Source organism: Hypomesus nipponensis, chromosome 11 (assembly GCF_054491055.1).
Source record: "Hypomesus nipponensis isolate SF chromosome 11, ASM5449105v1, whole genome shotgun sequence".
Taxonomy (NCBI): Eukaryota; Metazoa; Chordata; class Actinopteri; order Osmeriformes; family Osmeridae; genus Hypomesus; species Hypomesus nipponensis.
Genome location: NC_140371.1, coordinates 11,209,783 through 11,222,913, shown reverse-complemented (window position 1 = coordinate 11,222,913; position 13,131 = coordinate 11,209,783). Strand labels below are relative to the sequence as shown.

At 42.0% G+C, this 13,131-nt stretch overlaps 1 protein-coding gene across 1 annotated transcript; it reads right to left on the bottom strand.

The window, feature by feature from the left end:
- Nucleotides 1–1,344: 1,344 nt before the first annotated feature.
- On the bottom strand, nt 1,345–3,828 carry LOC146268075 (protein FAM161A). Its single transcript, XM_084709435.1, has 4 exons — nt 3,724–3,828; nt 2,895–3,163; nt 2,587–2,775; nt 1,345–2,365 (listed from the first exon to the last, which is right to left on the bottom strand). The coding sequence occupies exons 1-4, from the start codon at nt 3,826–3,828 to the stop codon at nt 1,375–1,377; spliced, it is 1,554 nt and encodes a 517-aa protein (XP_084565561.1). The 3' UTR covers nt 1,345–1,374.
- Nucleotides 3,829–13,131: the final 9,303 nt, after the last annotated feature.

Sequence of the window (13,131 nt, the reverse complement as noted above, 5' to 3'; positions counted from 1 at the left end):
TAAATTCAGCACCTGAGAACCATATGCTAGGTAATGTTGGATTTCACAGGGGTGTTACAGTAACTTCACTAACAACAAATATAGCTAAAGCACGTAAGAGTGAAAATGCAGCTCTGGAGAAGGTTTTCTGGATTTTGTAGATGTACATTGGGGTCAGTGTATACAAATAACCTACCGCAAAATCAATTTTGCACCACATTTTATTTGAAAATTAGTTAACAGACATTGCATGCTTATTAAAAGCACAGACAGGACGGGCAGGGCAGAGGAGAGGATGGGCAGGACAAAGAAGACCTATAATCTGATATGGAATACCATGCCCCTGTAGTCGTCAGTGTCTGCTCCCATGTTTTTGTACAATAAAGGCTATATAGCAGTGTTTCCGCTAGGATTTTTTTTAGCAGTGGGGGCAGGCCTGGCCGAATTTTGCTCCACCACTTTTGCACCTGTGGTGCCACCTCTGTCTTGCCTCACTACTCATCTTTAACGTTTCTAGGTCCACCACAAAGCCTAACTGAACTCGACTGCTCTTATCCAACTACTGTTAACCAGTGCCTTTAACAGGTAGTCTTTTACTTTCCATGTCACTTTTCTATTTTCTGATACTAGAATCCTACATAAGTGCATACCATAGGCTATCCAATAATCTAGTTAGGCTATATTTCCCAAAACATATAACTGTGTCAAGTTGGATTGTACTGATATTGAAATCATATTAAGACAGCATCTTTTTGGTAACAGCTCACTTGGAACTGATGCATTGAACGATCAAACCATTTGTGTGTTCAGAGTACAGACACTCTTAACCTGCAGGTTTATGACTCATTCAAGACGGTATTTCAAGTAATCGCCACACAAACTTCATGTATTGAAGACAAAACATGAAACAATTAGGCCTTTTATTAGAATACAGAATAAGTAAATGCAATGTATTTTTGTGTTATAATATTTCTAGATAGGACACCCAGTTTCTTTATCGTATTTTCTAACATTAGGCTTTAGGGACATTAGGTCCATTTAAAAGTAGCTTAGTTACAAATATTTTGGTTTACTGTACAGTACAGACAGCATGACACTTTTTCTTAGTTAATTTACTCTTGCTTGGACCAGTATCACACAGACATGTAGCACCACTGTTTTCAATCTGTCATGGATCCTGTCTAACTTATTGATCTAATTCAATTTACAGTAGCAGACCAAAACATAAGAGGCATACATTTCTCCATCAGTTAAATTATTTACCATTAAACCTAACAGGAAGGTCTGTGTTTGTGTATCTCTCACAATCACATGTACACAGAGCAAAAGTAAGCACACACTTTCACTCAAATTCTCTTACACTCTTACTCTATTAAACACAATTCATGCATTTCCTCACACACTAATATAGTCACTCTTGTTGGCTAGTGAGCTTTCTTTATTTGTGCAATGACTGACACTGAAGCCAGCTGTCTGGAGTGGGTCAATGTAGGGCCACTCCCTCTCCTTTATCCGCTTCCTCTCCAGCTCCATCCCCAATAGGAGCTCTCGTTGGTTCAGGGGCAATGCTGCCATCTTGATTGAGGGATGCCTCCAGTAGCTATTATACTGTGGTTGCACTTCCTGATGTGAGTGGTGGAACCTCAGTTCCGGGTCCAGTGATGTGTCCTTGTTCCCCTCTGTGTCCTCTCTTTCCTCTCTTGGCTCTTCATCCAACAGTGTGCTGAAGATAAATGACCTGGGGCCTGGTTTTGTGGTCTTGTTCAACTGCTCTTTTCCCTCTTGCCTCTGGGTGGAGCTGTACACAAATTTTGGCATTGGCCTGGCTTTGAAGACTCTCCTCTCCTCTTTGGGCTCCAGGTTCCCTAACTCAGCTAGAATCTTCTGCTCCCTCTTCTTCCTCTCTCTTTCCAGGAAGCTGAAAGGACGAAGTGTGGAGGAGGTAGGACGAATGCCACCAGCAACCCTATTTGCATGAGTGCCACCACGGTTTCCTCTGCCTCGATTCCAGCCGATAATGGTATGGTGCCCAAGTTGCTGTTGTGGACGGTGACTGACCACCTCGTAAAGGGGCTGACGGGTGTGCGCCGGAACAGGCGTCGCTCTGAACTTCCTCCCGCACTCCCTGAGCTCGTCCAGCTCCCGGCGCAACAGCGAGTTCTCCAGCTCCACCTCTGAGCGTGTACGCACCCTTCGCTGTTTCTTCTCCTCCTCCCTCACTGTCATCTGGAATGGCTGGGGAATGGTCACTCTGGAACTGTGGGCTCCAACATGGCTCTGAGTTTGCCGCACCAGTTTTCCCTGGCTTTTAGGGTTACTAACTTTGATTTGGCTTTTTGATCGCTTTTGAGTAATGACTGTCCCAGCTTGATTTGACTGTGTGTCCCTGTCAATGAGAATATAGTCAAACTTGATTCATCTCTTAATTCTTCACTCTATAATATTAGTGTGATTATGTAACCAATCAAATACATTGAATGTCTCCATTTGATTCTGACCAATGGCCTTTTGAGCACCATGTTCAGGTTCTAAACATCCACTGCTGGACCAAAGAGGAGTTAACTTTAATCAAACTGTTAATAATAATAAATAAAGAGCTACACCTACCACCCCATCTTTATGTTCTTTTTTGAGGCCTTGGGTTTGTCCACCAACTCCAGTTCAGTGTGGTTGTCCCCTGTACTGCTCTCTGATTCGTTTGAAACACTGGAGGTGTCATTGAAGTCGAGCTCTTCGTCGGATACAATTTTCTGCAGTGTCCTCATTGGCATGAATCCAGCACTCTCCAGCCTCAAACTGAAAAACAGAAAGATTCATATATGCATAGATATTTAATTGAAATAATCAAGGAAAGTACGTTAAGAAATGTAGAAGAGAGTACACAGCATATTTTGCATGCACTAGACATATCAAACCTGGGGGAATCTCCTACGTAAGCTTCTTCTCTCTTCAGACCAGAATCCCCTCCCTCTTCCTCACTGGGGACCTTTGACCTGCCTATGTACATCCTCTCCAGTTCAGCCATGTTCCTGAGGTGGGTTTTCTTCAGCTCCTCCAGCCTCCAGTAGTACTCCTGGTTGGAGAAGTATGCCTGACGGAGCCCATGGCCAGGCTCCTCTCTCTCCATGCTGTAGTCGTTCAGGGAGATGGACCTCGGTGTCCCTGCTGATGCCAGCTCATTCTCCTGAAAATGGTAAGCACTCAGTCAAGTTACGTTCGAAATGACTGTTTTGTTTATTTTATTTTATAATAGATCATATCATTTGGGAGAGATATGTGCATCATCAAAATTAAATCTAGTGATAGTGTTGTGATGTTGAAGCTCAATGCAGGGTATTTTTAATCTTTTGAAGTCAGGCCAAAAATACCAGCGTGTAGAGCTATTGTGGGGGTGTCACATATATACACAGCCATACATATGTTTATGTGTCATTGTAAGAAGATTCTGTGTTCTTGAATGCAAATACTATTACTTGAAAATTCCTTTGTACTTGCAATATGAACATACTGTAGTTGAAACATGTTGAAACGGTATGCTGGCCATGCTACCTGGACACTTCTCATTACCAAACAACAACCAAAAACACAAAAAAACATTCCTTGGGGTACTCACAACCTGACCCAAGAAAGTGGACATGGAATGATTTGTAGTGACAATTGTACTTCTGGCCACTCATGCTCTATTAATCACATTCATGCAAAGGTTAAAGCTGCATCAATACACAGTAAATCTAAGACTCTCACCTCCTGGGCATGGTCATCACTGGAAGTGTAAGGGTCCTGGTTTCCCTCATACAGTGCTAGCAGCTCGCTCGTTTGGAGTGAAGGTGACCTGTACATCATCGCCATCGTTGTATTTCTTCGATTCAAATGTTCAAAACCCTTCTTCTTTCAGACTTTGACAACTCTTTTCAGCTGTTGTTATGTTGATGGTGTCATTCACAGAGGTTGCAGTAAATGGACTCAGTTAAGAAAGACACTGACCATGTCCCTCTCTCCTCATGACACTTCCTAAGCAAATGGCACACTGCAATCAGAGTAGAGCACTGATGAAGTCTTAAGACACACACATCTCTGAAACGTCTTATCCTCTTAAGGCCAGCAGGTGTTGTGTTTTCCCCATATCAGTAGTGTTGACTACAGGAACAGTTGTTCTCCATATGGCCTTGTTAGGATTATGGCATCAGGCTTGATTCAAAGTGAAATGGTTGTCTATGCCCCAGTGAGATGGCCCAATCAGAGTTACAGATTACGAGTCTTAATTACAACCAAGTGTTGATCTCCACACCTGCTGTTGGCAAAGTTGTTCATGAAGCAAAAGTCTAAACTAAAAGTCATTTAGTCGCTAAATCAAAAAATATGTAGATAATTTCTGCTAAATTACTGTAGGACAAATGTGGTTATGTTACATTGATAATGCTACTCATGCACTTATATTCTTGTGTGTAAATGTGTGTGTTTTTGCTATAAAACACATTCAAACAGGACACAGGATATAACTGACAGTTTTGTAACATATCACATGTAGTATGCTGCAAGATGGACACAGAGGTCCAATTCTTTATTTGACAGTTTGCTTATTTTTGGAATGGAGTTGTTGTGTCGATGTCTGTGTCTGTGTGTGTGTGTGTGTGTGTGTGTGTGTGTGTGTGTGTGTGTGTGTGTGTGTGAGAGAGTATATCCATGAAATAAGACCTTCATTTTTAAATGATTAATTTAAAAAGGTTATGAGGTGATAGTATATAAGCAATTTTTATGTGGGCATCTTGATAACCTTGATCAAGCTCTTGACCGTCAAGTCCACCTGTTATAACAACAGAAAACATCTTAAGTCAAAACAGGGCTCCTTAAATGTTCAATGAGAAAACTGAACATTGTTACATTAAATGAGCCTGGGCACCTTTTGACATTTTGCCAACCAACACAGCGGATTATAAGGGCCAAGTCTATTTAACCAGGTTGGGCATAAGTGTCACACCTCTTCACTCAACCGGATAGTGGCCATCTGCCGCCAGGCCTCCCTGCATGCTGTCACCTGTCTATCTGCCGCCAGGCCTCCCTTTATGCTGTCACCTGTCTATTTGCCGCCGGGCCTCCCTGCATGCTGTCACCTGTCTATCTGCCGCCAGGCCTCCCTTTATGCTGTCACCTGTCTATCTGCCGCCAGGCCTACCTGCATGCTGTCACCTGTCTATCTGCCGCCAGGCCTACCTGCATGCTGTCACCTGTCTATCTGCCGCCGGGCCTCCCTGCATGCTGTCACCTGTCTATCTGCCGCCAGGCCTCCCTGCATGCTGTCACCTGTCTATCTGCCGCCAGGCCTACCTGCATGCTGTCACCTGTCTATCTGCCACCAGGCCTACCTGCATGCTGTCACTTGTCTATCTGCCACCGGGCCAACCTGCATGCTGTCACCTGTCTATCTGCCGCCGGGCCAACCTGCATGCTGTCACCTGTCTATCTGCCGCCAGGCCTACCTGCATGCTGTCACTTGTCTATCTGCCGCCGGGCCAACCTGCATGCTGTCACCTGTCTATCTGCCGCCAGGCCTTTGTGCATGCTATTATCTGTCTATCTGCCTTTTCCTTTTGTAAAGTCTCAAAACATCTTGATCAAGTAAACAGAATATATTTTACCAAGGGAACAGTTTAAGTTCTGTCACCTCAGCAACAATGTCACCTGGATATTGCTAGTGCATCCATTGGTGTAATGCTTCGACAAAGCCTGTAGATGCCTGTCCTGTTACTTTGATTAATCAGTATTTAATTAACAAAAGACAATTGAAGAAGGAAGAATATTAGAATGTATGCATTTGTCAGTTTACATTCAGTCCTTATGGGAGGGTGGATTGGCTACACATAACTCATAGTTCGACATGTAATTGCTTTTATAGTATGTACACACAGGTTAGTTACTGAGACCTTGCACATGAAGTTCCCAATGCATAAGAGAATTACAATTTATCCAACCATAATTCCAGGAATCTTTGTGTGTTTGCGTTTGTGTGGTTGTGTGTGTGTGTGTGTGTGTGTGTGTGTGTGTGGCTCGATTATCATGCACACAGCTTTGTGTGATTTACATTTACATTTATTAATTTAGCAGACGCTTTTATCCAAAGCGACTTCCAAGAGAGATTTTTACAAAGTGCATAGGTCACTGATAATAACAACAAGATAGCCCCAAAACATTGCGAGTAGCCAAAAACATGAAGAACATATTGTGAACAACCAAAATAAGTGCCAAAGGAAAGAACGATAAGAGCATGCAGTTAAACAAATTACAATTTAAACAACATGAACCGCTATAAGTGCAAGTGTACCTGTGGAAAAACAAGCAACATTAAAAACAATATATCACTGCGAGTAAAAAAAAAAACAACCAAAAAACTGAGTTACCACTAACCACAAGAGCAAAACGTCTCTAAGCAAGAGTCATTGTGATCCTTGAGGAAACTAACAATCGTGTCAAGCAAACCATTCATAAGTACCGTTGTACTCCCGGAACAAGTGCGTCGTGAGCCTTTTCTTGAAGGTGGAAAGACAGTCAGTGTCTCTGATGCTGTTTGGATGAGCCTTTTTGTTACGATACACGTTGCATTGTGTGTAAGTCCGTGTCTCATGCTCCAAAGAGATGTCATGTTGACTGTTGGGGATAAACATAAACATGTAAACGCAAACCAACAAGTATAAACAGATAAATGGGTTCGATGTCTAGCATTCCACCCATGGGCACTGCAATTAGCATTTGTTAAACACACATAATACTCAGAAATTGCATTCAGAACGGATTTCTCAAGAAATGACCTACAGTACAGTTCCTGCACTTCACTGAATGTTTTATTTCTCACATTGGCATTGGCAAAGAGTCAAGGATAGGTTTTCTGTCATAGGGCCTCATGAGGCCATCGAGAGATAAAAGCATGGGTTAGCTTTCTCTCCATCACCACATAGCATTAGACATCTAGCTATGTAGTCTGGCTTGGGAAATTTACAAAAGAAAGGGCATTCTGTCTGTTTAACTAGATGAACTAGCAACCAGTCACACGTTTCAAATAAAACTAAAAAGTGGGGTGCCTAAGAAGTGTGCTACTAGTTTGCTAGCTGACTTGATTTACTAAATAATTGTATATCTTAACTGATTCACTAAACTATTAAAGCTTGGCTTCCATTTCAGTGAGTGTAAGTTACTGACACATTACTGGAAAATGAGGCTGTTTCTCAAGAATAGCTCAACCACAAGAGAAAAATTCCCTTTTCTCACACACACATTTCACACACATACGGAAACCAATGTGTGAGCTGTGTAGTGTATGTGTGTGTTTCAGACTACACACACATACACCACACAGCTCAAAAGCAGAGCAAAAAAGTAACCTAATGGTGGTAAAGAGCTATTCTAAAATGGTAAAAACTTGGAACTGGCCTGCTGCTGCTAGCCCTGTTTGTGCCTTCTCAACCTGCATAGAATATGCATGTCAAATTGGGCTCACCACCTCTATTCAAAGTATCTTTATTTTCATGGGATTTGCTTGCTACCAATCAACAGTCGCTAAAGTGGCTTTCCACAATATTTTCTTACTGTGGGATTTGAGAGTTTCTTTGAGTCATTGTGTAAACAAGTATTTCACAGATGGGGAGACCATTAGCTTGTTAATAAAACAGAATAGTAGGCTTTGTTGTGTTGGAGCATCTTTGGTCAGATGTTAATGGTATTTCCTTACACCAAGCTTTAACAGTCATTCTTCTTTTGCGAGTAGAGAAAATCTTGAGATCTGACAGACAGGGCTCTGTGTTTGTATTTACGCTATGCGGTTGGCTCGGAATGTTAATCAAACAAGAACAATATCTCACTCAGCATAGCAGATACATGTCTTCAACGCTTCCTCTGAAGATACTTTGCACACAATTATTGCTTTATAGGAGAATATTTGTAATATTTCCTCGGTCTGTTAAACCAGTTCGATACCGAGGAAAAAACACACGCACACGCAAATACACAGCTTCCCCTTTATTTTTCTTCCCCTGTATGGCAGCAAAGTTGAATGAAATTCAAAGCCTTGTTTTGATTTCCTGTAAAAAGATACTAACATGTTCTATAAATAAATACAGTCAAGTATACAGTCTCATTAAGCAGGATCCCTAAAGACAACCAGGGGGATTTAGGGTATAGTCTAAATTGAGTCAAACTAAAGATTTGTGGGTTTCAGTTGTGTTGTTCTCTGGGATTATGCGAAAGGACATGTATGTTTCCCTTCCTTTGCCCCACTGCAAAGTAGAAATCCACTGTGCTCTCAGACTCAGACCGTGTCTATCGCACTGAGTGGCCTCAACTTGGCCAAGCCTTGACCTTTGGGCAGAGGAGGGAAGGAGGGTCAATGCTTGAATTAGACCAGACCCAGAGGGAAGTATAAGTGGGGAATAGATAAGTCCCACTTTCCATTTCTCTCTATATATATACTGCATATCTCTCTGTCTCTCTTTCTCTTTGTGTCATTCTCCATGTCCTTTCCTACAGAACCTGATTTACTTGAACATATTTCTTATACATATTGTTAGACCATAGAGCAGAATAGGATCCAAACACACTTACAGCCAATGGCGCATGTGCAGGTCACTATGTACCATCAAGTTATTTATGGTCTCAGTTTATACTCACTGCTGAAGCGTTGATGGTTTCCCTAGCCTTTGTTTACATATTTTTGTCTCATACCAAAGGAGTTGTCAAGTGGCCAGCAATCATTTGGCCAATGAAATACATCACTAGAACAACCTAACCAAACTAATGTGGAAAATTGTCTAAATACATTGTCAAGTACCTGAAAAAAACTGTGTTTCTGAGCAACAGTTCACATTAATGGTTATTTTCCAGTTAGAAAACCCCTCAGGCTGAGGAGGTCTCATCTGCAGCAGTAATCTCCCTGATGTTGACCCAAAGCTTAACAGATAATGGACAGGCCAGTAGTTAAAGACTTCAAGACTGCATAAAGACAAGATGACACAGGATGTATATCCCTCTCTGTGATGTGCCTTTGCATCACACACACACACTGTACAGCAAGGCCGTAGCCATGAAGTCAACATGGGGGGGGGGGGGGAATCTGCTGGGGAGATTTCCTTTCCTTCTTTTTTTACGTTTAGTTATGACATTTTTTATGATAATTTCGGACAGCGTGCGTGGTTGCCTGTTGTAGTGTAGCACATTTCTATTTTTATACCAATTTATTGGGGGGGACATTTTGCCCAGATTTGAATATGGGAGGGGATGTGTATTATGTGTATTAGGATTACGGCCCTGCCGTGCAGACACAATTGCTCAGTATCCTGATCGAGGATGTTTGTTGCAACCTCAGTTCCACCACAAAGGAAATGGTCTTTTAGAGAGCATGGGTGTGTCTGTGTGTGTGTGAACATGTGCGTGTATGTTGAAGCCTTTGTCTGTCCCTGGCTCTTTCCAAAGGACTTTGATCTTGTTGCTGCCAAAGTGTAACAACTGCTCTTCAATGACAAATCTGTCTGATCTCGTCCTCTCACAAAATGTTAGAGCTTTGATTAGACTGCTTGGCCCCTTTGAAGTTGTTGTGGCAGAGACAGTCTTTTCTGTACAGGCCCTGTTATTTAAGCCCAGTTATTCATTTAACGTGCATCTGTTCAGGCTGGTTCATGTAATCTTGAATGATGATACATTATGACGGACACACAAAACAGCGTTGTATTGACCACGGTCTGCTCTTTCTCCTAAGAACATGAAATACTTACTGTTCTTTGTCTATGTTGCGAGTGTGTGCACAACATGAAACAATAATAGAAATCCACAATAGACAATTGAGATGCAGCCCTGTTTTATTAAACCATAAGTGAATCAATAACATGTGGCAGTGCTGCCATGTTCCACATGGGTTTGAAAAATTCTGTCTCCAAATGAACTGTGGTTTACTTGAGGTTTCATCTTTTAGCAGCTTTCACTGCCAATGACAACTGAGGCATTATCAGGGGAATTTCAACATTGGGTCAAATGTCAACATAAATCTGAAATCTTATTGGTTTGTCAGAAGACCTCTATACTTTAAATATTAAATAATCTGTCTTAAATGTGATAAATGAGCCTGAAGAAGGTTGAGAAGAGAGAGATTTTCTTTTCCACCTTCTCTATAATAGCTCGGGATGGAGAACAACCTGCAAAAGCAGCATTTAAGTGTGTGAAGAAAGTAAGGTTTGTTGTGTGTTGTCTTGCATCCAAAATTATTATTTTGGTGAAGAAGGGATAGACGTAAATAAATGTGCCCACATAGTAAGTCAGGGCTGAAGCTTTTGGGAGAGGAGACACCAAAAATGAAGATACATAGTGTCTGTTTCTCTTCTGAGTTGGATCAATATCTATGGCATTGAGTGAAGCCTGTCTTAAAAGGGAGCATGGAGGCTCATTACCCCTATCTCAGGAACATTAAATCAGGAAAATCGATCTAATGACTTACAATGATAGAGCTCTTCCCTCTGTTGCTCTCTCACTACTCTAATCTTTTTATCTTTAGTGAGTAAACAAGGGCATCATGGAAATATACCCACAGAAACCCTTTAGGGCCAAGCTTCCGGAGAAAAGGAACATTTGTTGTTGGGAAATTTCCACATGGCACTTCATATCTTTTCTTGTCATTATGGGACAAAGAGAGACTTTTGTGATTAACTGTTATCGAAGATTTGACACATTTCATTGGCGCTAAAGGAATGATGCAGGTTTAAAAACTATAAGGGTTTAGCATCCATAAAATATTGACGACTAACTAACATGGAAACCAATGAGCACTTGAGATTGTTTCTATTGCTGCAGTACATATTCCAAGAAGAATGCATTCACATATAACATCCGGCATGAAACCATTTCCTGAACAACCCCCCAGAGTTAATGGCTGTTTATCAATCCACGTTTTTTCCGTTCTTGTGTTCTTGCGAACTCGTTTGACGTCATCTTTCATTGCCCAAGTACGGTTCCAATCCAAAGAACACAAGTCACCAATAACGCCAAAAATATCCGGAAATGTTCTTGATCCGCCCCTTTTATCGAGGATGCATCGGATGGTGACTTGACCAGCGAGAACGCTTCTGATTCCCCAGAAGTCATTGCAAGATGTCAAGCGAGGCGGACAAACCTCACAACTGTAATTTTTACTTTTCATATTTCAGCTAAACGGTTCTTGTAAATCAGCATCTGAATTAAAATGTGACGCGATGTAGTCGCTGAAAATGTTCTTATTTTATTGATGAAATGGCTAATTTGTAAATTTGCTCCGACTTTTCTATAACCTAGCTAGCAGTACAGTGCAGACACTGGTTAACATTACTGTAAGTTAGTAAGGGCTACAAAACGTAAAATTACAGGTAGAGGGACCATTTTTAGCTTTGTTATCTAGTTTTTGTAGTTAGTCAGTGTTATAATGCTGCGAGTCCAGGAAAACCCTAACCATCTCAATTCATTCTCCGTCCTTGAGTCCTTGCAAGACCACTCTTGCAAGGACGCTTGCAAGAACGTTCTTCAAAAGAATGTACTTGCGTTCTCAGCGTTCTTCGGATTGATAAACAGCCACTGTGTAAAGCAAAAAACCCAGTACTGGGTCAGCCTGCAATTCAAGAAATGAGTGTGCAGTGCTCGTGATGCACTCGGTGATTAATATGTTGGTGAGACACACACACACAGGTTCCTGTCACTGTAGGTAAATGGGTACAATACTTGTGATGCAGCTGTTGATGACAGTTTTATCATTGGCTTTGGTACCTAAATTTCTCAGATCCCAACTGAAATTCTCAAAAGTAATTGTTCGACCTCAACATAATCTAGTCACTTAGGCACATCATTAAAGATGCTGAAAGCAGAACTGAAAATGTGTTTTAAGTTCATCACACCACAGAAGAATGTATTGTTAACTACCCATCCAAATTCTAATTTAAAAATACACACTGACTGTTACGTCCCCAGTGCTCCAGTGTGGATCTGTGTCCGTATGTCTGTTTGTGGTTTGTGTGAGAGAGGGGGGGGTTTCTTTTCCTTTATGGTTGTCATCTTGGGCAAGATGGCTTCAAAACCAGTTGCAGTAGCTGATTGGTCGAAGCCCCTGATCAGGACTCCGCTCCGCCACCCCCCCTCGTCAGCGGCTGCAGCTGTGATGTGCCTTATTTAAGCCCTAGTGGTGACCAGCTAGTCAGCTTGGCTGACTGCTGTCTGTATTGTTCTGTGTGCTGTTTTCTGACATTTGTATCTGTGTATCTATGGTAACGTTGTTCATCATCATTTGGGTTAATACCCTTCTGCTTTTGTTTCCAGGGGGGAAGGGGAAAGCCACGTGCTTTAGGCAAGAGGCCCCGGGGCTTACACTACCCGCAGGAACCTTATTGTCTATGTACACTAGGTAAGACCTGGGCCGACCAACCCCTGTATTTTTGGGTAGAGCGCCAGAACCACGGTGCTAGTTAGGGTGTGTACTGTGATAAGGTAGGGATGGAGACTATTGTTTTGCTTTCTTTGTTTTGGTCGTGCCCAGCCCTTTTTCCCCTGCACGTTTATTTGGCAGTTAGTAAACTGTTTGAAGACAACAGTTGGCCTTGCTTCCCATTCTTTGCACCACGTCTCCATATCGCACCATCCGGTCCAGGGGTTCTTGTGAGCAGTGGGGCGTTGCATTCTCTCTTTCGGGAGGCGTACGTAACGCTGACAAGTATGTTAATCAGCAGTCTTCTCTGCTTGATACTGTGGGGGCGTGTCACCTGAAGGAGCTGAAGAATTTATTGAATTTACACTTACATTTAGTCATTTAGCAGACGCTCTTATCCAGAGCAGTAAGTACTTACAGTAAGGGACATTCCCCCAGAGGCAAGTAGGGTGAAGTGCCTTGCCCAAGGACACATCATTTTTGGCACAGCGAGGAATCAATCCGGCAACCTTCTGATTACTAGCCCGACTCCCTCACCGCTCAGCCATCTGACTCTGAATTTAGCAACAACAGCAACAATGAGAAGAAAAAAAATCAATTGCAGATATCAGAACAGACCTACCTGCAGGTGTTTTATGTGTTCATTACTTTGTATTTGCATCGTACCAGTTGAGTAACAGAATGAAGATTATATAAACCTTCTGTGATCTGACGTAGATAGGTGGCTGTGATGT

Bases quoted from the DNA above. Each gene is read 5' to 3' on its own strand.
- LOC146268075 (XM_084709435.1), bottom strand. From the start codon at position 3,828: ATGGCGATGATGTACAGGTCACCTTCACTCCAAACGAGCGAGCTGCTA. The intron at 3,164-3,723 runs GTGAGAGTCTTA...TACCATTTTCAG, and splicing joins GTGATGACCATGCCCAGGAG to GAGAATGAGCTGGCATCAGC. The intron at 2,776-2,894 runs GTTTGATATGTC...TCTGTTTTTCAG, and splicing joins TACGTAGGAGATTCCCCCAG to TTTGAGGCTGGAGAGTGCTG.